The 23,492-nt window shown below is 45.3% G+C and overlaps 2 protein-coding genes across 7 annotated transcripts; both read right to left on the bottom strand.

Moving 5' to 3' along the window:
- Nucleotides 1–12,424: 12,424 nt before the first annotated feature.
- On the bottom strand, nucleotides 12,425–14,546 carry LOC123152027 (ethylene-responsive transcription factor RAP2-6). 2 transcript variants are annotated; one of them, XM_044571638.1, is made up of 2 exons: nucleotides 13,442–14,546; nucleotides 12,425–13,350 (listed from the first exon to the last, which is right to left on the bottom strand). In XM_044571638.1, exons 1-2 carry the CDS (start codon nucleotides 13,536–13,538, stop codon nucleotides 12,752–12,754), a joined length of 696 nt encoding a protein of 231 aa, XP_044427573.1. In that variant the 5' UTR covers nucleotides 13,539–14,546; the 3' UTR covers nucleotides 12,425–12,751. The 2 variants fall into 2 exon arrangements, with proteins under 2 accessions (XP_044427573.1, XP_044427574.1); XM_044571639.1 differs by having other exon boundaries at nucleotides 13,994–14,542.
- A 4,972-nt stretch (nucleotides 14,547–19,518) lies between these two features.
- On the bottom strand, nucleotides 19,519–23,466 carry LOC123152024 (O-fucosyltransferase 13). 5 transcript variants are annotated; one of them, XR_006475983.1, is made up of 7 exons: nucleotides 23,173–23,464; nucleotides 22,993–23,084; nucleotides 22,830–22,900; nucleotides 22,474–22,562; nucleotides 22,149–22,370; nucleotides 19,753–20,720; nucleotides 19,519–19,659 (listed from the first exon to the last, which is right to left on the bottom strand). XR_006475983.1 is itself a non-coding variant. In XM_044571634.1 (6 exons), exons 1-6 carry the CDS (start codon nucleotides 23,310–23,312, stop codon nucleotides 19,982–19,984), a joined length of 1,350 nt encoding a protein of 449 aa, XP_044427569.1. In that variant the 5' UTR covers nucleotides 23,313–23,466; the 3' UTR covers nucleotides 19,519–19,981. The 5 variants fall into 5 exon arrangements, 4 of the variants coding, with proteins under 4 accessions (XP_044427569.1, XP_044427568.1, XP_044427570.1 ...); XM_044571634.1 differs by having other exon boundaries at nucleotides 19,519–20,720; nucleotides 22,830–22,897; nucleotides 23,173–23,466; XM_044571633.1 differs by having other exon boundaries at nucleotides 19,519–20,720.
- Nucleotides 23,467–23,492: the final 26 nt, after the last annotated feature.

Genomic DNA, 23,492 nt, shown 5'->3' with positions numbered 1-23,492 from the left:
TCCGAGTCCGTGACAGCCCACGATCCGACGTCTCAGATCGTGGCCCAGCTGTCAGAGAACTATCCATTAGTGACTGGCAAAAATAAGTGCGTAGGTGTGAGCTCGGCTCGGCTCAATCCCGCAACCCGCGGCGCGTCGTGACGAAGCGTGGCGAGGCGGGCGGCGAAGAAGTGCGCGAGGGCCTCTTCTCTTCTCAAGCTCCAATAGCATGTAGAAGAGAAACCCTTATAAGGAGGTCCAACTCCTCTTCCACTTCCGGGGTGAGACTAAATTTCTCACTACACCTAGTGCCATATAACCCATATGGGCCCTTAGAGATTTTTTAGAAATTGCTATATGGGTCTAGTGCCCATCTCAAATTTCAGCAATTGCAACGGTTCTACACCTGACATGAGTGTATGTACTGCATCTGCTACACCATTTATTTATTTTTCTTTGCAAGAAATAATGTGATGATCATCCATATCTTTTTGATTAGGCTGTCAGCTGTGCTTGATTAATTAAGGTGTGAGGTACACCTAGATTAATCACAAAGCGTGGATAAATGACCATCCAACACTCTGGTCTGCTCCTTAATTAGACGTCATGTCTTATTCATGATTTGGAGCTACAACATATACACAATTGAAAATGGGTGACCAGAACACAAGTCCATGTACAGAGTTATGATCGAATTATATACACATTTGTATCATGGTATCTTAGTGGCAGGAAGATATATTTGTCTCCAGAAGTGACCCATTCACTATTTCTTGATGGGAATTTTTATTTCAAAGGTTCTTATTGGAAAAAGGGATACAACTCTGTATCTCATATTTTTAGCAACCTGCAAAAAGTAAGATCTGCTGTTGTATTTATATTTTCTGTGGTATTTGATCTAACTTCCAAGCCATAGTTGTAAAATATCATATATATATAATATATATATATATATATATATATATATATTGATTAGTATAATTATCAGTGGTAATTATTTGTTCCAGATTTTCAGCTATTCTTTATTCGACCAATAGTTTGACATATACAAACTGACAAAATTGTTGGCGAGGAGCGCAATTATGCTACTTTATTTGCAACTATGTGACTCCTCCATGTTTTTCTCACAATGAATAATTTCTATTTCCTCGTTTCAAGTGTTTATTTCCATTCCCCTGCCAAGACAGGAAGATAGTGAGTATATTCACTGATAGGCTCGGCAACCTGTGTATTGAATTTTTGTACTTCAGTTTCTTTCTACTTCTATGATGTTTATCTTATCTTTTCTTGCTTACAATTTTTTTTGAAAGATCCGGCTTTGGCCGGCTTCATTGATTTAGAAGGAAGCATACGGGAAACATGCAGGGATCAAGTGATCATGATAAAAAGGAAGAGCTCTCAGGAGCAGAGAGAACAAAGGAGGAAAAAAACAACGGCAGCGTCGAGAGACGCCCCGCACTAGGTCACTCCCTCGCAGGTGCGTCCCCGAACGGGGGCTCTAGGCATGCGGCACTTGCAGACCTCCAAGACTGGAGATCGAGCCTAGTGGCTTGAAGCACGTTATCAGTGTGCGCTGTTTTCCCTCTAAAAATGTATGTGTTCCGCTCCTTCTAGATGTGCCAAGCCACCATCATGGCCATCGTTTTGGCTCCCCTCCTCTGGCCGGGCGGCGTGCGGCTGATCATCGACTGGCAATGTTGAAGAGAACTGTGGGCAGGCCGCCGGCTTGAGACCAGCTCCTCGCAGCCGCTCCATGTGGCAACCGTGCTCCACACCACCCTGGAGAAGGGGCAGTCCCAGATGAGATGCCGCGAAGATTCAAGGCTTCTGAAGCAGAGACTGTAGAATTAGCCGTTTGGCCATCCCCTCCTCTATAACCTATCATTGCACCAGACTCTGTCGTTGTATAGCAGCCATGTAAACATCTTGACGGTGCCCGGCGCCCAGGCTTTCCAGATGATGTTGCTGTGGCCCGCGCTCGGAGTGTCTTTGAAGAACAACTTGTACGCCGTCCCGGTCGAGTATGAGCTCCCTCCTCCTGCAGTCCAGGTGATTCGGTCAGCGACTTGGTTGTCAAGGTGATGTGAGCCTCCTGGAGCCGTCACCGTGTCGCCGTGTCTGAGAACAAATATCCATTGATCGTTTGCAAGTGCAGCGGCAACCGATCTGCTTTTATGCCTCGAGTGCTTGAACAGGTTCGGGAAGCTGATGCTCAGAGGCGCGCTGTCGAGCCAGGGGCATGTCTAGAATCCTGCCCTTTGGCCATCGCCGATGATGATCTTTGTGGCACTCGCGAACTGCTTCCGGTCACCTTCACCGCATGGCAAGGGGAAAGCCATCCAGGGCCTCATCGATTGCTGCCAGTGTTGGGGAACGTAGCAGAATTTTAAAATTTTCTACGCATCACCAAGATCAATCTATGGAGTCATCTAGCAACGAGGGAGAGAGGAGTGCATCTACATACCCTTGTAGATCGCGCACGGAAGCGTTCAAGAGAACGGGGTTGATGGAGTCGTACTCGACGTGATCCAAATCACCGATAACCAAGTGCCAAACGGACGGCACCTCCACGTTCAGCACATGTACGGTTGGGAAGACGTCTCCTCCAACTTGATCCAGCAAGGGGAAAGGAGAGGTTGATGAAGATCCAGCAGCACGACGGCGTGGTGGTGGAAGCAACGGTGATCTCGGCAGGGCTTCGCCAAGCGCAGGGAGACGGAGGAGTGTCACGGGAGGGAGAGGGAGAGGCCATGGGCTTGGGTGAGGCTGCCCTCCCTCCCCCCACTATATATAGGGTGCCTAGGGGGGGGTGCCGGCCCTAGGAGATCCAATCTCCTAGGGGGGCGGTGGCCAAGGGGGTGCCTTGCCCCCCAAGGCAAGGATGGCGCCCCCCACCCCTAGGGTTTCCAACCCTAGGCGCAGGGGAAGGCCCAAGGGGGGCGCAGCAGCCCACTAGGGGCTGGTTCCCCTCCCACCTCAGCCCATGGGGCCCTCCGGGATAGGTGGCCCCACCCGATGGACCCCCGGGACCCTTTCGGTGGTCCCGGTACAATACCGATTACCCCCAAAACTTTCCCGATGGCCGAAACTTGACTTCCTATATATAAATCTTCACCTCCGAACCATTCCGGAACTCCTCGTGATGTCCGGGATCTCATCCGGGACTCCGAACAACTTTCGGGTTACTGTATGCTAATATCTTTACAACTCTAGCGTCACCAAACCTTAAGTGTGTAGACCCTACAGGTTCGGGAGACATGCAGACATGACCGAGATGCCTCTCTGGTCAATAACCAACAGCGGGATCTGGATACCCATGTTGGCTCCCACATGCTCCACGATGATCTCATCGGATGAACCATGATGTCGAGGATTCAATCAATCCGTATACAATTCCCTTTGTCAATCGGTACGTTACTTGCCCGAGACTCGATCGTCGGTATCCCAATACCTAGTTCAATCTCGTTACCGGCAAGTCACTTTACTCATGCCGTAATGCATGATCCCGTGATCAACCACTTGGTCACATTGAGCTCATTATGATGATGCATTACCGAGTGGGCCCAGAGATACCTCTCCGTCATACGGAGTCACAAATCCCAGTCTCAATTCGTGCCAACCCAACAGAAACTTTCGGAGATACCTGTAATGTACCTTTATAGTCACCCAGTTACGTTGTGACGTTTGGCACACCCAAGGCACTCCTACGGTATCCGGGAGTTGCACAATCTCATGGTCTAAGGAAATGATACTTGACATTCAGAAAAGCTACAGCAAACGAACTACACGATTTTTGAGCTAAGCTTAGGATTGGGTCTTGTCCATCACATCATTCTCCTAATGATGTGATCCAGTTATCAATGACATCCAATGTCCATAGTCAGGAAACCATGACTATCCTTTGATCAACGAGCTAGTCAACTAGAGGCTCACTAGGGACGTGTTGTGGTCTGTGTATTCACACATGTATTACGATTTCCGGATAACATAATTATAGCATGAACAATAGACAATTATCATGAACAAAGAAATATAATAATAACCATTTTATTATTGCCTCTAGGGCATATTTCCAGCAGTCTCCCACTTGCACTAGAGTCAATATTCTAGTTACATTGTGATGAATCGAACACCCATGCAGTTCTGGTGTTGATCATGTTTTGCTCTAGGGAGAGGTTTAGTCAACGAATCTGCCACATTCAGGTCTGTATGTACTTTACAAATCTCTATGTCTCCATTTTGAACACTTTCACGAATGGAGTTGAAGCGACGCTTGATATGCCTGGTCTTCCTGTGAAACCTGGGCTCCTTGGCAAGGGCAATAGCTCCAGTGTTGTCATAGAAGAGAGTCATCGGGCCCGACGCATTGGGTATGACTCCTAGGTCGGTAATGAACTCCTTCACCCAGACTGCTTCTTGTGCTACCTCCGAGGCTGCCATGTACTCCGCTTCACATGTAGATCCCGCCACAATGCTTTGCTTGCAACTGCACCAGCTTACTGCCCCACCATTCAAAATATACACGTATCCGGTTTGTGACTTAGAGTCATCCAGATCTGTGTCGAAGCTAGCATCGACGTAACCCTTTACGATGAGCTCTTCGTCACCTCCATACACGAGAAACATGTCCTTAGTCCTTTTCAGGTACTTCAGGATATTCTTGACCGTTGTCCAGTGTTCCATGCCGGGATTACTTTGGTACCTTCCTACCAAACTTACGGCAAGGTTTACATCAGGTCTGGTACACAGCATAGCATACATGATAGACCCTATGGCCGAGGCATAGGGGACGACACTCATCTTTTCTCTATCTTCTGCCGTGGTCGGGCATTGAGCCGTGCTCAATCTCGTACCTTGCAATACAGGCAAGAACCCCTTCTTTGACTGATCCATTTTGAACTTCTTCAATATCTTGTCAAGGTACGTACTCTGTGAAAGACCAATGAGGCGTCTCGATCTATCTCTATAGATCTTGATGCCTAATATATAAGCAGCTTCTCCAAGGTCCTTCATTGAAAAACACTTGTTCAAGTAGGCCTTTATGCTTTCCAAGAATTCTATATCATTTCCCATCAACAGTATGTCATCCACATACAATATGAGAAATGCTACAGAGCTCCCACTCACTTTCTTGTAAATGCAGGCTTCTCCATAAGTCTGCGTAAACCCAAACGCTTTGATCATCTCATCAAAACGAATGTTCCAACTCCGAGATGCTTGCACCAGCCCATAAATCGAGCGTTGGAGCTTGCACACCTTGTCAGCATTCTTAGGATCGACAAAACCTTCCGGCTGCATCATATACAATTCTTCCTTAAGGAAACCATTAAGGAATGCCGTTTTGACGTCCATTTGCCATATCTCATAATCATAGAATGCGGCAATTGCTAACATGATTCGGACAGACTTCAGCTTCGCTACGGGTGAGAAAGTCTCATCGTAGTCAACCCCTTAAACTTGTCGATAACCCTTAGCGACAAGCCGAGCTTTATAGATGGCCACATTACCATCCGCGTCTGTCTTCTTCTTAAAGATCCATTTATTTTCTATGGCTCGCCGATCATCGGGCAAGTCAGTCAAAGTCCACACTTCGTTTTCATACATGGATCCTATCTCGAATTTCATGGCTTCCAGCCATTTGTTGGAATCCGGGCCCGCCATCGCTTCTTCATAGTTCGAAGGTTCACCATTGTCTAACAACATGATTTCCAAGATAGGGTTGCCGTACCACTCTGGTGCGGAACGTGTCCTCGTGGACCTACGAAGTTCAGTAGTAACTTGATCTGAAGTTTCATGATCACCATCATTAACTTCCTCTCTAGTCGGTGCAGGCACCTCAGGAACATTTTCTTGAGCTGCGCCACTTACCGGTTCAAGAGGTAATACTTCATCAAGTTCTACTTTCCTCCCACTTATTTCTTTCGAGAGAAACTCTTTCTCTAGAAAGGACCCATTCTTGGCAACAAAGATCTTGCCTTCGGATCTGAGGTAGAATGTATACCCAACAGTTTCTTTAGGGTATCCTATGAAGACGCATTTTTCCGACTTGGGTTCGAGCTTTTCAGGTTGAAGTTTCTTGACATAAGCATCGCATCCCCAAACTTTTAGAAATGACAGCTTAGGTTTCTTCCCAAACCATAATTCATACGGTGTCGTCTCAACGGATTTCGACGGAGCCCTATTTAAAGTGAATGCGGCAGTCTCTAAAGCATAGCCCCAAAATGACAGCGGTAAATCGGTAAGAGACATCATAGATCGCACCATATCCAATAGAGTGCGATTACGACGTTCGGACACACCATTACGCTGAGGTGTTCCAGGCGGCGTGAGTTGTGAAACTATTCCACATTTTCTTAAGTGTGTGCCAAATTCGTGACTCAAGTATTCTCCCCCACGATCTGATCGCAAGAACTTGATTTTCTTGTCACGTTGATTCTCAACCTCACTCTGAAATTCCTTGAACTTTTCAAAGGTCTCAGACTTGTGTTTCATTAAGTAGACATACCCATATCTACTCAAGTCATCAGTGAGGGTGAGAACATAACGATAGCCACCGCGAGCCTCAACACTCATTGGACCGCACACATCAGTATGTATGATTTCCAATAAGTTGGTTGCTCGCTCCATTGTTCCTGAGAACGGAGTCTTGGTCATTTTACCCATGAGGCATGGTTCGCACGTGTCAAATGATTCGTAATCAAGAGACTCTAAAAGTCCATCTGCATGGAGCTTCTTCATGCGTTTGACACCTATGTGACCAAGGCGGCAGTGCCACAAGTATGTGGGACTATCATTATCAACCTTACATCTTTTGGTATTCACACTATGAATATGTGTAGCATTACGCTCGAGATTCATTAAGAATAAACCATTCACCATTGGAGCATGACCATAAAACATATCTCTCATATAAATAGAACAACCATTATTCTCGGATTTAAATGAGTAGCCATCTCGAATTAAACGAGATCCTGATACAATGTTCATGCTCAAAGCTGGCACTAAATAACAATTATTGAGGTTTAAAACTAATCCCGTAGGTAAATGTAGAGGCAGCGTGCCGACGGCGATCACATCGACCTTGGAACCATTCCCGACGCGCATCGTCACCTCGTCCTTCGCCAGTCTCCGCTTATTCCGCAGCTCCTGCTTTGAGTTACAAATGTGAGCAACCGCACCGGTATCAAATACCCAGGAGCTACTACGAGTACTGGTAAGGTACACATCAATTACATGTATATCACATATACCTTTAGTGTTGCCGGCCTTCTTGTCCGCTAAGTATTTGGGGCAGTTCCGCTTCCAGTGACCACTTCCCTTGCAATAAAAACACTCAGTCTCGGGCTTGGGTCCATTCTTTGGCTTCTTCCCGGCAGCTTGCTTACCGGGCGCGGCAACTCCCTTGCCGTCCTTCTTGAAGTTCTTCTTACCCTTGCCTTTCTTGAACTTAGTGGTTTTATTCACCATCAACACTTGATGTTCCTTTTTGATTTCCACCTCTGCTGATTTCAGCATTGAATACACCTCAGGAATGGTCTTTTCCATCCCCTGCATATTGAAGTTCATCACAAAGCTCTTGTAGCTCGGTGGAAGCGACTGAAGGATTCTGTCAATGACCGCGTCATCCGGGAGATTAACTCCCAGCTGAGTCAAGCGGTTATGCAACCCAGACATTTTGAGTATGTGCTCACTGACAGAACTATTTTCCTCCATCTTACAGCTGAAGAACTTGTCGGAGACTTCATATCTCTCGACCCGGGCATGAGCTTGGAAAACCATTTTCAGCTCTTCGAACATCTCATATGCTCCGTGTCTCTCAAAACGCTTTTGGAGCCCCGGTTCTAAGCTGTAAAGCATGCCGCACTGAACGAGGGAGTAATCATCAGCACGTGACTGCCAAGCGTTCATAACGTCTTGGTTCTCTGGGACAGGTGCGTCACCTAGCGGTGCTTCTAGGACATAATCTTTCTTGGCAGCTATGAGGATGATCCTCAGGTTCCGGACCCAGTCCGTATAGTTGCTGCCATCATCTTTCAGCTTGGTTTTCTCTAGGAACGCGTTGAAGTTGAGGACAACGTGGGCCATTTGATCTACAAGACATATTGTAAAGATTTTAGACTAAGTTCATGATAATTAAGTTCATCTAATCAAATTATTCAATGAACTCCCACTCAGATAGACATCCCTCCAGTCATCTAAGTGAAACATGATCCGAGTTAACTAGGCCGTGTCCGATCATCACGTGAGACGGACTAGCCAACATCGGTGAACATCTTCATGTTGATCGTATCTTCTATACGACTCATGCTCGACCTTTCGGTCTTCCGTGTTCCGAGGCCATGTCTGTACATGCTAGGCTCGTCAAGTCAACCTAAGTGTATTGCGTGTGTAAATCTGGCTTACACCCGTTGTATTCGAACGTTAGAATCTATCACACCCGATCATCACGTGGTGCTTCGAAACAACGAACCTTCGCAACGGTGCACAGTTAGGGGGAACACTTTCTTGAAATTATTACGAGGGATCATCTTATTTAAGCTACCGTCGTTCTAAGCAAATAAGATGCTAAAACATGATAAACATCACATGCAATCAAGAAGTGACATGATATGGCCAATATCATTTGCTCCTTTTGATCTCCATCTTTGGGGCTCCATGATCATCGTTGTCACCGGCATGACACCATGATCTCCATCATCGTGTCTTCTTGAAGTTGTCTCGTCATCTATTACTTCTACTACTATGGCTAACGCTTTAGCAATAAAGTAAAGTAATTACATGACGTTTATGTTGACACGCAGGTCATAAATAAATAAAGACAACTCCTATGGCTCCTGCCGGTTGTCATACTCATCGACATGCAAGTCGTGATTCCTATTACAAGAACATGATCATCTCATACATCACATATATCATTCATCACATCCTTTGGCCATATCACATCACAACGCACATGCTGCAAAAACAAGTTAGACGTCCTCTAATTGTTGTTGCAAGTTTTTACGTGGCTGCTATAGGTTTCTAGCAAGAACATTTCTTACCTACGCCAAAACCACAACGTGAATTGCCAATTTCTATTTACCCTTCATAAGGACCCTGTTCATCGAATCCGATCCGACTAAAGTGGGAGAGACAGACACCCGCCAGCCACCTTATGCAACTAGTGCATGTCAGTCGGTGGAACCAGTCTCACGTAAGCGTACGTGTAAGGTCGGTCCGGGCCGCTTCATCCCACGATGCCGCCGAATCAAGATAAGACTAGTAACGACAAGCAAATTGACAATATCGACGCCCACAACTGCTTTGTGTTCTACTCGTGCATAGTAACTACGCATAGACCTAGCTCATGATGCCACTGTTGGGGAACGTAGCAGAATTTTAAAATTTTCTACGCATCACCAAGATCAATCTATGGAGTCATCTAGCAACGAGGGAGAGAGGAGTGCATCTACATACCCTTGTAGATCGCGCGCGGAAGCGTTCAAGAGAACGGGGTTGATGGAGTCGTACTCGACGTGATCCAAATCACCGATGACCAAGTGCCGAACGGACGGCACCTCCGCGTTCAACACACGTACGGTTGGGAAGACGTCTCCTCCAACTTGATCCAGCAAGGGGAAAGGAGAGGTTGATGAAGATCCAGCAGCACGACGGCGTGGTGGTGGAAGCAACGGTGATCTCGGCAGGGCTTCGCCAAGCGCAGGGAGACGGAGGAGTGTCACGGGAGGGAGAGGGAGAGGCCAGGGGCTTGGGTGCGGCTGCCCTTCCTCCCTCCCACTATATATAGGGTGCCTAGGGGGGGTGCCGGCCCTAGGAGATCCAATCTCCTAGGGGGGCGGCGGCCAAGGGGGTGCCTTGCCCCCCATGGCAAGGATGGCGCCCCCCACCCCTAGGGTTTCCAACCCTAGGCGCAGGGGAAGGCCCAAGGGGGGCGCAGCAGCCCACTAGGGGCTGGTTCCCCTCCCACCTCAGCCCATGGGGCCCTCCGGGATAGGTGGCCCCACCCGGTGGACCCCCGGGACCCTTTCGGTGGTCCCGGTACAATACCGATTACCCCCGAAACTTTCCCGATGGCCGAAACTTGACTTCCTATATATAAATCTTCACCTCTGGACCATTTTGGAACTCCTCGTGACGTCCGGGATCTCATCCAGAACTCCGAACAACTTTCGGGTTACCGTATGCTAATATCTTTACAACCCTAGCGTCACCGAACCTTAAGTGTGTAGACCCTATGGGTTCGGGAGACATGCAGACATGACCGAGATGCCTCTCCGGTCAATAACCAATAGCGGGATCTGGATACCCATGTTGGCTCCCACATGCTCCACGATGATCTCATCGGATGAACCACAATGTCGAGGATTCAATCAATCCGTATACAATTCCCTTTGTCAATCGGTACGTTACTTGCCCGAGACTCGGTCGTCGGTATCCCAATACCTAGTTCAATCTCGTTACCGGCAAGTCACTTTACTCGTGCCGTAATGCGTGATCCCGTGATCAACCACTTGGTCACATTGAGCTCATTATGACGATGCATTACCGAGTGGGCCCAGAGATACCTCTCCGTCATACGGAGTGACAAATCCCAGTCTCGATTCGTTCCAACCCAACAGACACTTTCGGAGATACCTGTAATGTACCTTTATAGTCACCCAGTTACGTTGTGATGTTTGGCACACCCAAGGCACTCCTACGGTATCCGGGAGTTGCACATCTCATGTTCTAAGGAAATGATACTTGACATTCGGAAAAGCTACAGCAAACGAACTACACGATCTTTGAGCTAAGCTTAGAATGATGTGATCCCGTTATCAATGACATCCAATGTCCATAGTCAGGAAACCATGACTATCCTTTGATCAACGAGCTAGTCAACTAGAGGCTCACTAGGGACGTGTTGTGGTCTATGTATTCACACATGTATTACGATTTCCGGATAACATAATTATAGCATGAACAATAGACAATTATCACGAACAAAGAAATATAATAATAACCATTTTATTATTGCCTCTAGGGCATATTTGCAACAGCCAGGACGCCCATAACCAGCGCAGGCGAAGTGCTGAGGCGAAACGTGACAGGTCAAGGATCCCCAGGCCGCCCTTCTCTGTTGGAGTGCACACCTGCTTCCACGCCACTTTGCACTTCCCTCCCGTCAACGCCTCGTCCTGGGCCCATAAGAAACGACGCCTCGCCTTGTCAATCTCCTTGAGGATTTTCTTCGGCACCTTGAGCACGGTCATGGCGAAGGTTGGCAGCGCAGAGAGCACAGCCCGCACCAGGACGCGCCGACCCGCCAAGGACATCAGCTTGCCCTTCCAGCCCGCTAGGCGTGACTTGATTCTGTCGATGAGGAACTGAAAATGCACTAGACGCAGCCTCTTGGGGGATAGTGGCAGGCCTAGGTAAGTTGTGGGGAAATCTTGCTTACAATTTGATTGGAACCTTTTGTAGCTGTCGTGGGGATGATCAGAGGTAGCATTGTAGCGACGTAGAGCATACATGTTTTTTATCCTTATTAAGACATCAACCAGTTTGTTCATCTTAGTATTCACCATGTGCTGATATTTGCATTTCACTATTGTTCATTTTTGCACAGGGAAAAGGAATAGTGTTATGTGGGCATACGATGATGTAGTCAAGCTCCAGTGAGGCTTGCGTGCATCATTTTCCTTATTGAGAAGGAGGAGATATCCTATGTTGACTCACTAGATTGTTGGTAATTTGAGCATCTCTTGCCCATTCCTCATATTATTGCATGTGTTGCATTGTATATAAATAGTTTTATAGAAATGAGATTCTCTTTAGGGAACATAAACATTATGATTGATTTATTTCCTGTATATTACATTGTGCATGATATATTATATCCCTCTTTTGGACGTTTTGGTAAATGATATTTTGAACCATACGAACTTTACGATCTGTTATGACAGCTCAACATTTCTCAAACAATTGTACTGTTACTCTTCTTAAGATGGATGGGCGCGGCAACGCGCGCCTATATGGTCTATTAATAAAAAGGTGGTGTGCATTGCTTGATGCAGAGACCGAGTCTTTTTTTTTAAGAAAAAAATAAGAAGATAGTAAATTAAAAAAAAAGTATGCACAAAATAGAGCATGTTGATGTTCGCATACTTGGACTCTCGGAGGATATAAACACGCGCGCACGGGATAGAGACAACTTATTACGACCTTGAGCTCGAGAGATAAGGATGCAGATGTAGCAGAGTCTATCTCAATGAATTGTGTTGATTCATGTATATCATCCATGTCAGCTAAAAAAAATGTATACCATCCATCTGCCCGCAAAAAAGAAGTATATCATCCTTCAACTGTGGTTCATAAATACTAGGATAATAAGTCTACAAAATTTAAAACACGACCGAGTTGTAAGTTCTAAACAAGAGCTGTCACAAATGAATATACATAGTCCTAACCGTGCGTGCATTCACCGCGACAAGTATATTTATACGTGCATTTCGTCCTGAGGGTGACACACATACAGTACAGAGTTCTGTATTGTTCTACGCACCCTATCCGAGTTTGGCCACAATCCTGAGAGTTCCTCACCACTGCTCAGTGCTGACATATACAGTGGCATGCGACGTACACATGCTACAGACGCTGTTTCTAGTGTTGTGTCTATTCATTTTACCAAAAATAAATAAGGAAATACGCAAACAAAAAGATGAAAAGAAACAGAACTTGTTTTTCTCATGTACACGTCGATCAGTACGTATTCAGTAAGAGTACTACTCAGTTAGCAGCCAGGGCCTGCACTTCTCTCGCCATATCCGCGATCATCCGGCCGGGGCGGCGACCTCGAGTCGTGCGCCGGCGTCGACGAAGACGACTGCCCCGGTGTGTTCCCGCCGGCTGCAACAGCCCGCAGGTCCACGTCACCGCTCTGCAGTATGTGCGCATACCGGTGGAGGTCCGGGAACTCCTCCCGAGCAACGGCTGCCAGGGAGTTAATCTGCGGACGGAAGGCCACCACCACGGGTCGCTGCTGCTGCCGCATCGACGGCGATGCCCCGCCTCCGGGCGCCAGGAGCTGGCCGACGGCATGGCGGGGTGGCGCAGGCGCACCGCCGGCGCCAGGGAAGTTGAGCTTGGCCTTGGCGCCCTTGAAGCGGAGCGCGGCGGCGTCGTAGGCGCGTGCGGCGTCCTCGGCCGTGTCGAAGGTGCCCAGCCATACGCGCGCCGCCTTCACGGGGTCGCGGATCTCCGCCGCCCACTTGCCCCACGGCCGCTGCCGTACGCCACGGTACCGCGGACGCTGCTGCTGCTGCTCCGACGCCGTTGATGACGACGACGTCGCCGCCACGGCCAGAGGAGCGCTGTGTTGGCGGGTCACAGCTGTTTCACCCATCAGTACATGCATGCATGTTGACACACGATGTCAAAGATCAAATACTTGAAAAATGATTGTGTTAATTGAATATCATACTTTTTAACAAAAGGCATCCACTGCCCAGTTTCTTTTTATAAAGCTCAACCAGTAAATTTTTGTTGAGTATTCCCTCTGTAAAGAAATATAAAAACATTTAGATCACTAAAATAGTAATCTAAAATCTTTTATAGTATCATACTTGAGCTGATGGAGCATTAGTTAGTTTTTTTCTTTGCCATGTTGGAGGATGATTGTAACTTGAAAGATTGTCCTGCCACGTAGGCTGACACATGGACAATAATGCAGACGCAAATGGCTGTCAGGGATCTACAGTTGGCGAGTTCCAAAGTCTAAACTTCTCCAAAACAAAGCTCGACACGTGCCTCCTGAGCGTACGAAATCTCGTTTCCCTTCCTTTCGTTTTGCATTTTTTTTTTCTGCTTCCCTGTTCGCCTTATCGATCTAGAGTTCTCTATACGGAATCACACACGGATCGCGTAGAATCATCTAGATCAGCACGCAAAGATTCCAAGGACATCAAAAGGAACCCCCAAAAAAAAAGCTGTGTGGAAGCTGCAGCATGCACAAATCGAGCAACGTATACAGCACCTTGCTGCCCGGGCGCGGTTGCACCGGCGGCGGCCGCCGGTCCCGGTCGAGTGGAGCTGATGACGTGGGTGAGCGCCGCCACCATGACGGCGAGCTCGTACTGCTGGTGCTGGTAGCTCGTCGTCGCAACGCCAACGCCAGCAGCCTCCTCCCCGACGACCTCCGGCTCTCCATGCCCATGGTGGTCACCTCGTTGTTGCGCCGGCGGCGGCGGCGGCGGCGGCGGCGGACGAGGTGATGGCGGCGGGCCTCTGCTGTCGCGACGGTGCCCCGGAGCCGGAGGAGGAGCGCTTCCGCTTCCGCTCGGATGATCCACGCTTGCTGCCCTGTCGGTTGTCACCGGCGTCCGGCGCCACCCGCGGACAGGACAAGGCCGATCGATGGATAATGCGGATGTGTCCTTCGCCTAGTAGCTGCTTCTGTTTGGCCTGGAGAGTAAAGACCAGGGGCCTATAGCGAGCTAGCTAGCGGAGATAAGGATGGGACAGACCCCCTCGACTCTCGAGTGCGTGGGACTGGGGCACTCCTTCCTTCCTGAACCTTCCCTTTATAACCAAGCCACCTGCTACTGGTTACGGTTTTGCTAAGTTTAAGTTCAACAAATGCTACATCAACGGAGAGTTACTTAGGGCATGTACAATGATTGATAAGACAATCTTATCTTGAGTTTTGTATGTAATTTAGAGATAATAAAAAAATAAGACTACAATGGGTTATATATTAGCCTTATCTTCAACAACTAGTCATTCCTTAAAACATGGTGAGACAAATTGTGCTAAGAGATCATCTCTTGTCTTATCTTAAATAAGAAAAGATAAGCCTTTTTTTATGAGTTCTCTCTTCTTCACCTCATCATTTAGCCTACATGACACTCCTAAGATAACGTCATTGTACTACATGCCCTTAAGAATTACGGGCTGATCTCTAGCTGGCAGTTTTTCATTGGACTAGGGGAGAAAGGGGCCCCACGTTCGGTGAAATTAGGAGGGCGGTGTGGAGAGATTTCATGATAAGTACTCCCTTCGTAAACTAATATAAGAGTGTTTAGATCACTATTTTATGATCTAACCGCTCTTATATTAATTTACGAAGGGAGTATCTAAACGTTTGTGTGTTTAGCATTTTTGGTTTAAGTTAGACTTAACTGATGTGAGCAATGCTACACGTACGGATGGCCTTTTACGGGACTAGTAAACGTGTACGTGCAACGCACGTCTCGATCAAAGCAGCCTCTCAGATTTATGTGAGTACTGAATTCTTAATTCATATTCTAGAAATTTGGGGAAAAAGAATATCTATAGTGCCCGCATCTCTAAAGGTCAATTTTAATACAAACCATCATTTATCTTTTGATGATGGCATTTGAAGTTCAAGAAGACCAAAATGATCTTATAGTAAAGATTTCAGGATATCTAATTTTTCTTATCTGAACTTGAAGGACTTATAATGAGTATAGGTATTGTCCAAGTGAACATGGAAGAGATGCAAAATTTTAATAAAGATAAAAAAAATAGTTGTCCTGGAAAAACTAAATCTCGATCCCTTTTGGGTTCGGGCTACATGTTATCTTCACAAGTTGAATTGTTGGGCTCGACTACAACGCCACTAGTGGAAACACAGCGAGCTAAAAGAGTTCGCTAGCCAGGACTATTTTGCTCCCATTTTGAGTTTGTCTCATCTCATGTAGTGCAACATTCTGAACAAAAATGAAGAAATGGAATTTAACATATTTATATGACCTGCATGCAACAAGCTACCTTTTTTCTAAGCTAAGCTTAGTTCTGGAAGGATTAAACATGAATTAAACTTTTCATATGAACATCCTAACTGTGGAGAAAAGTCTAGTGTTCTAGAATGACAAACTGTGCAATAAGTTAAAAAGCCCTAAGTCATGTGCTACAACAATAATTGGTTAGCTAACCAGGAAAGAGAAAATAAAAACACGTGAAATTTAGGAAGACGAAAGGCAGACAAAATAAATTTCTAATGAGATGCATATACCCTCAGGAAAATAAATCGCACCAATATCATGCCGGACACATAAGTAACTTGCAGACTAAAAATGAAGGAAATGCATAATGTGATGCAACTATGAGTACATATTCCATTTGAAGCAACCTCATGTCAGTTAACTCACAAAAATTGAGGGGGAAAAAAGCATGCGTGCCGTATTTGGCTGCTGAACTTAAGCTCCTCCTCTATCCATTTTAGAGCCCCATTCTTAAAATAAAACAGAGTTATTGTTCATGCACAAAAATCTGATCATGACACCAGCCGAGGGGGTGTTTAAAAATTAATCGAGGAAGTGCCTTAGCATGATGTTTTGATTGGATAGAAAATTCTAAACACACAGACTGTTTACAGAGATTTTATGGGTCTTTTCCTAACTAAATTTCTCCCCTCCGTATTTTTGTGAGGGTGAGCCCCACACCTTATTTCTATCTGATCAAAACATGCCAGCTAAGCCACACCATTGATCCCGTAAAAATCCATCCATATGCGTGTAGCATTGCTCTAACTGATGCTATTCGTCAATCCTATGGCCTGCAGATTTTGATCGATCACACACAACTGTAGTTGCACGCCTATGCAACAAGGCACAACTATAGTTGCATGTCCGCTAGTCGAACACAACTACAGTTATATGTCCGCCGGTTCTACGCAATTTGCATGTCCAGTAACTACACGCAATTGTCTTGTGGTTATACTTATACATCAGTCGGTGCGCAACTATATTTACGTATTTTATTTATTTTTAGCGCCAATTGAAAAGTCCACAAATATTATATTCATGTATGAAAAAGTAAATAAAAAGTTGGGAAAAGGAAAATATTTAAAAACTAAAATAAAAGGATAAAAGTGACAATATCACTCGATTTAGACTTGATCGGGTTAATTGATATCCAGCCACACCCTAGTTGGTGGAAAAGTTTTACCACAGTTTTTCTCATGCCAAATATTAGAAAGCACGGCAGAAAAGTTAAGTGTGAATGAACAAACAGAAGGCTGCAATGAAAGTGTAGCGTCTGACGGCACTGGTTTTGTCTGCGTGTAAACTGGTTGATTTTCTCATGTCGAAATCGATGAAAGAAGACACCTGATTCAAAATTTATTTTCTCCACCTCTTTTACGATAAATCATTAGGTGAGTCTGCTTAGGCAAAAATAATAGTCTTATGCGACTTAACCAAACCAATAAAAATAAATTCAAAGTGAAAGTAAAAGATTTGCCTTATTTATTACTCACTCTGTAAAGAAATATAAAAACGTTTAGATCACTAAATTAATGGTCTAAGCACTCTAATATCGTTTTACAGAGGGAGTAATTAAGAAAGAGTTTATAGTTGCTTTTTTTTACAGACAAAAACAATAATGAAATGACAATAAATAGTGCCAAAGTTTGGCAGTACAGTACATAGCTAGGGCCGTCATAATGAGTTACCCTTGTCGATGGGCGATGGCTATACTTCCGTTGTCGAATGCCTCACCGGTTGCCACCATTGACCACTTTTCTCTGTCTGTACTTATCGTCTCTAGGCAGCAGGACGCGCCGATGATTGTCGCCGTTGGTATTTTTCATGGGTTCTGCCTTTTCACACTCATCACTCATCGTGTCTAATTTGTAATCCAGTTTAGTCATGTGCTCGCACAAAAAACAGGACAAGAATGAATTTTCTTCTACATCGGGGAGACATCACTGTCTGATAAAGTAAAAAAAGGGTAATTACGCCGCCGGTTCTTCTTTGGCTAGGACTGACACGTGATATAATGATCCGTCTGAGTTTTGAAAGACATGGTTTATCTTACCATGGTCTTCGAGACTAGACTTATTTTTGGTCGTTAGCTTCTGTTGACACTGCAAGGTCTTAGAACGCGAATCAAGGCCCTATATAAATATATCAAAACTATTTTAGAGTACGATCTCTTTTTTATTGGATAGTACAGTCTCTAAAATGTCTTACATTTGTTTATGAAGGGACTACTAAAAATATAACCTAGCCAAGCCTAATATTATGAACTACACGTGCATATGTAGTCGGTTGGGGTGGATACACTGTACCTAGACGCTCCATAGCCCATGGTAGTCATTCACAGCACTTAATCATATGCATGGTCCTCCATGTATACCAGCATGGCAAGTATGGGATATGAATATTAAGTAGTATTATATACTTCCTTTGTTCCAAATTATAAAATGCTAGCTTTTTTCCGAATAGGATGTGTATAGACCATAGTTTTAAATAGCCGGCTATAGCTTTGTTATAGCCCGCTATAGCCTTTTTATTAGGGTGCCGCTAAATGGTCGCCTTCACAAATAGCCCGCTATAGCTGATTTAAAGGCCCGCCGCTATTTTCCATAGCCCGCTATTTAAAACATTGGTATAGACACGTTTTGATATGTTTGTTCACTCATTTCAGTCCATACGTAGTCCATATTAAAACATCCAAAACACCTTATAATTCGAAACGGAGGTACTGGTATATATAGTCCATTTCGTAGACAAAAGTAAGTGTCATGTTAATTTCTCCTTCTGTATGGTATATGCATATACTAGTATCAGCTTGCTAGCGTACCTTAATTGACTTTGACCTCTTGATTTTCTTCAAAATGATATTGCAATTTGCTCAACCAACGCTCAATGATGCACTTTAAACTTCTTGTATTTCCCTGCTAATATTTTTCTGATTGGAGCAGATATGAGATCTCACAGTCACAGAAGCCCCTGCATCAAAGCCAAACTCGGAAAGCAACCGCCTTCAGCAAAATACAGAAAGTACGGAACTCAGGAAACCACGAGGAAGTTGCATCACGTCTCCTCAGGTTCAAGTCATTGACTTGGAGTCCTCGGCGTTCACACAAGGTCAAGATAATCTAGTGGCCTTTTCCCCCTTCAGAGACAGCAAATAAAGCACCCACGCCCACTGTCCTTTCTAACATGTCGTTTTATAACTTGTCCAACGCAGTCGACATTGCAACAAAACGATGGCCACTGGTACGTGCAGCATGTTTCAAATTAAATTTGACATCACACTACTTGCATCAGTCTGCGTATTTGAAAAGGCGATGATGAAAAAAGAGGTATACACTCTCGAGAGGTTATCCTTCCGTCTGTTGCTTGCTTCAGCTGCCAAACTGAAGGCGCGAGCAACGGAATACAGTTAAAGATGACATGCTCAGCACCAATTTATTTAAGCTTACTTGCCATGACGTAAAATATGAAAGTAACCACTGGTCGCATAGACTACTAGCCCAAACACGGAGTGATGACGAATATGGCCTGTGCAACTGGAAGTGTTGTTTAATGTATCAACCGCCAGTGGGTGATTGATGCACACTCCACTCGTTGGCGCGGAATGCATCATGCATTGCATTTAGGGCTTCTTGTTAAACATAGTTCCCATTGACTTGTTAACAATCGAGATGGGACAGTTGTTGGAATCCGAATCCGATTCTCCTTCTAGAAGCAAAACTGACCAGGGCATCAAGAACCAAACAAGTCCCTAGCCAAAGGAATGAATAAGCAGTTGAGCATGTAAACATTGCGATGCACACAATAAGAATCCGGTTATGGAGCCCAATTCAACAACAAACTATGTAACTATGGTGTATTTCCCAGTGGTGGGTGAGATTAATCACAAGCCATTACGCCACCTGACAGTTGGGGCCTGGCAATATATCCAGTTGTAAAAGGAAACATCAGAATGATTCTCTAGGTAGTAAGCCTGCGTGTACATGTCTGAGCTACTATCTGAACTCACCGGAAACAGTATACAGGAGGAGAGGCCATGATGCATTGCTGTATGAGTGATAATTGCTCCCTGAATCAAGACGCTGTGCAGCTCGCGACTCTGATGAAGAACAGTTTCTTCTGAAGATTGGGCATAACGCCCACTGCAGTAGCAACTCAGCCACAATGCGATCTATTAGTGCTACCAATTGGAAGGTGGCCGTGTAGACTAGCCCTTGTGTTATATGGGCTCATTTGTACTACAACTTGAACTCACAAAAGCAATGTTCAGGGAGAGCTAATCCCCTCCCCATGATATAATCCTCTCGGTGAGCATCCCACATGGCCTTAGCTAGTTGGTCCCCTGCCAGTCCAGCAGCCGTGTAGTTTGCGAAGGCCCTCCTACTCAAGACCAATGTCTTCTGCAGCCCTTGCATTGTTCTCATTGCAGTTACCATCTTATCCATATTTCCAAAGAATGTGGTAACATAAGCATCGCTGTTGACTGAAACATAGTAGTCGAGAGCAGCTTTTGTGTTGCCATGCATCCTCTCAAAATCTTCATGAGTCAGGAGAGACGATTTAGTATACATATTTTTGTAGATCGAAGTGAAGCCCTCGAGTTCCATTAACCCATCCCCAGCAGCTAAATAAATGTTTGTCTCCGTAGGAATACCTAGTGCTTGGAGGATAAATGCTGTCTCACTTGGTGTTAGAGGGCACTTTCCACGGTTCCTCCACAGACGAGCAGCATCACCAATCAATACATTCCTGTCCTCCCCACGTGCAGCTTCAATCACATCCAGTGATTTGGAAGAAAGGGCACTGTATTCACATCGACTGTAGGCAACCATATCTGGTTCAAATCTAAGGTGAAGTGATAAGAAAGGTTTTGGTATCGCTTGGAGAAGCTCCATAGCTTTGGCTTCCACCTTCTTGTTCAACTGGAGTGCATTGTAGCAACCTTGGCAGTAACAAGCTTTCGCATGTGCTGGATATCTGATAAAATACAGGCATATACATCAGCATGGGGAAAAGGCAGACCCAAGGTGAATAATTACCACAGTAAAAAGTTTAAAATTGACAACACACCAAGAATTCAGCAATCAAATCAATGACACAATGAATAGAAAAGTTAGCAATGCAATTTTTAGGTTCATAAGATATTGCGAGTAACCATGAAAACATTGTTGCATTGCAAAGAGCTAACTATAGAGGTAACACCAACTAAGTTTATACTACTAGTTATCTCAATGGTTTTATTCTCCACAAATCTGCATCTTGCGGATTATACCTGTGAAAAGTATTCTTGGACTGATGACAATCATTAGAACAGAACCCAGCACAAATTTATCAGTAGGTCAACATATCACAAAGCAGACAACAAATCAAGATTAGGTAAGTTGATGAAGTGGTTGGAGTTAGTAAAGAAGTCATGTAACCAACAAATTTAGGGCACGTGAAAGTCTTGCATTGCATGAACTGACATCTTAGTTAAACAAAGTTATCACTCAAGAATATAGCGTATCGGTGTATTTATTCCAATTATGTGAGCTCAAGATGATTGCAAAGGGAAAGGGGGAAGGGCTATAAAGCTATGAAGATAACTTTTATATGAGAGTGTACAGTTTTGGATAGTAACGCAGCATGCCAAATTCGAAGGTTGATAGTCAGAATCGTGATTCTGAATCGGATCGGGGCCCTAATGGTAGGGTCGCATATCGCAGAATCTTCACTACGAAAATCACAGAAACATAGATTTTACCAAACAGAATCATAGAATCATGAGTTAGTTTGGATTGTCAAGTCGTAGAATCGTACAACAGAATCGCGATTCTGACTACTTTTAACATATTCACTCCCAATTTGCACTGAGAAAAAAAAGATAAATACAGGGAAATAATTTGCATGGTTACATCACACATCTAAACAAAGACAAATACGACAAATACATATGATTTTCTACACTGCTTGATGATACTATGTCTCATGTATGCCAACTTAAGAATGCAGTCAATGACACCACGAATCTGCTTCATACAAGGAACACCTACTACTGCAATATATATTTTTCGAAAGGATTACTGCAATCTATCTACTTTAAGTTACAGGTAGATATACGTGCCCTCGAAAGATATAAGAATTTTAGCACTGGAGAACTTCATCGCCAGCCTTAGTACTCCCTCCGATCCGAATTAATTGATGCAGCCTCTATACAATGACATTATGCTAAGATCGGAGGGAGTATTCTATATCCATCCTTCACATTATGCTAAGATCCTCAGCAGCAGATACAATTCAAGACCTTTGATGTGAACAATGAACAAAATAGCTTGGAAAATAATAAATGGACAGTATGACTAAGATAATTGGTATTATGAAAATGGAAAGTAGATTTCAGGTATCAACTAGATAACTCGGCAATACCTATCTTTTCTTTGGCTCATGGCAGGTGTCAGAGAAATGTATCGATGTTCTAAAAGAGCTGGAAGAACTGTTTCTACATAATCAAAATGTCCTTTCCGTTTTCGGCAATCGACCTTAAATGGCTCTTTCAACGATATCTCCTCGGGCATATCCTTCACCACTTCCACATAACCTCTAGTTTGCTCAATGAAGTGATCAACATCAAACACGTCTGCAAAACCACTGACAAAGCATTCTGATAAGCACATGATTAGTTTTTGAACAGAAGTGCACTACATAGAAACAACAGTAGAAGCCTTCGTTTCACCCCAAGTGACTCCAGTACCTAGACTCATTCCAGTATGCAGCAACCTCAAACTTGGGCAGAACCATTGTCGCGTTCAGAAGACGTGCAACCGCAATTCCATCGCACAGCTGCAGAACAATTGCGCCAGAGGCCAGAATAATTACAACCGAGGAACTTGTAACATAGCCAATCGACAACGCACACCACTGCACAACATTCTATATAATGCTACCTATTTCCTAAAGCTAAATCATATGATCCCACTATTGACTCCACGAGCCTATACTTGTCACTTGTGCATTCAGTACATGGCCAGATGATCCAAGTTTAACAGTACATACATATAAAAGGAAGTCTTACTCCATTACAAGGAGGATAAACCAAGTTTAACATACATCGCGCCGCAGCTGGTTGAGGCCGCCGTAGCAATCTATCCTGATGTAGCCATTCCTCGTCGACGGAGCTGCTGAAGGAGAGCGGGGACAGAAACCAATCATCACCACAACCCAAGCCAATCCTAAACTCTGACCGAAAACCACGAAGCACACAAGGCCTCACCGGGCATTGCCGTCTGCCACCACTCGCACGGCCGCCACTCCGCCAAACGCCGCTGCGCCCATATGAGCCGCGACCCCGACGGCGAATGCTCCCTGCGGGAAAATCCCAATGCGGGGGATCTGTAATTTCCAGGAAGAGTCCAGAAGAACCTGGTATGGCAGGTCGGGGCGGGGCGCGTACCTGGAGGCCGGTAGGGCGAAGAAGGATGGGGAGGAGCGCGGGGAGGCGAGGAAGAAGAAGAGGGCGGCGGCGAGGAAGAGGGCCGGGAGAAGGAGGCGTATGTGGTGGTGGGCCCACCACCACGCCGCGGTCGACCACATGACCACCGCCGACGCCGCTACCTACGAGAAGCACTGGATCTGATCGCCGGCGGCGACGCGGCGTCACCGCGAGCACGGAAGTACGACCTGTCCGCCAGAATGCGGGTCCCACATGTAAATAAGGGACCACCTGTCATGGATGGTTATCCAGATCGAGAGGTGGCGTGTGGGAATGGAGCA

This window comes from Triticum aestivum, chromosome 7A, assembly GCF_018294505.1.
Source record: "Triticum aestivum cultivar Chinese Spring chromosome 7A, IWGSC CS RefSeq v2.1, whole genome shotgun sequence".
Classification (NCBI taxonomy): Eukaryota; Viridiplantae; Streptophyta; class Magnoliopsida; order Poales; family Poaceae; genus Triticum; species Triticum aestivum.
The sequence above is the reverse complement of the archived record's forward strand: the minus strand, read 5'-3'. Positions and strand labels throughout refer to the sequence as shown.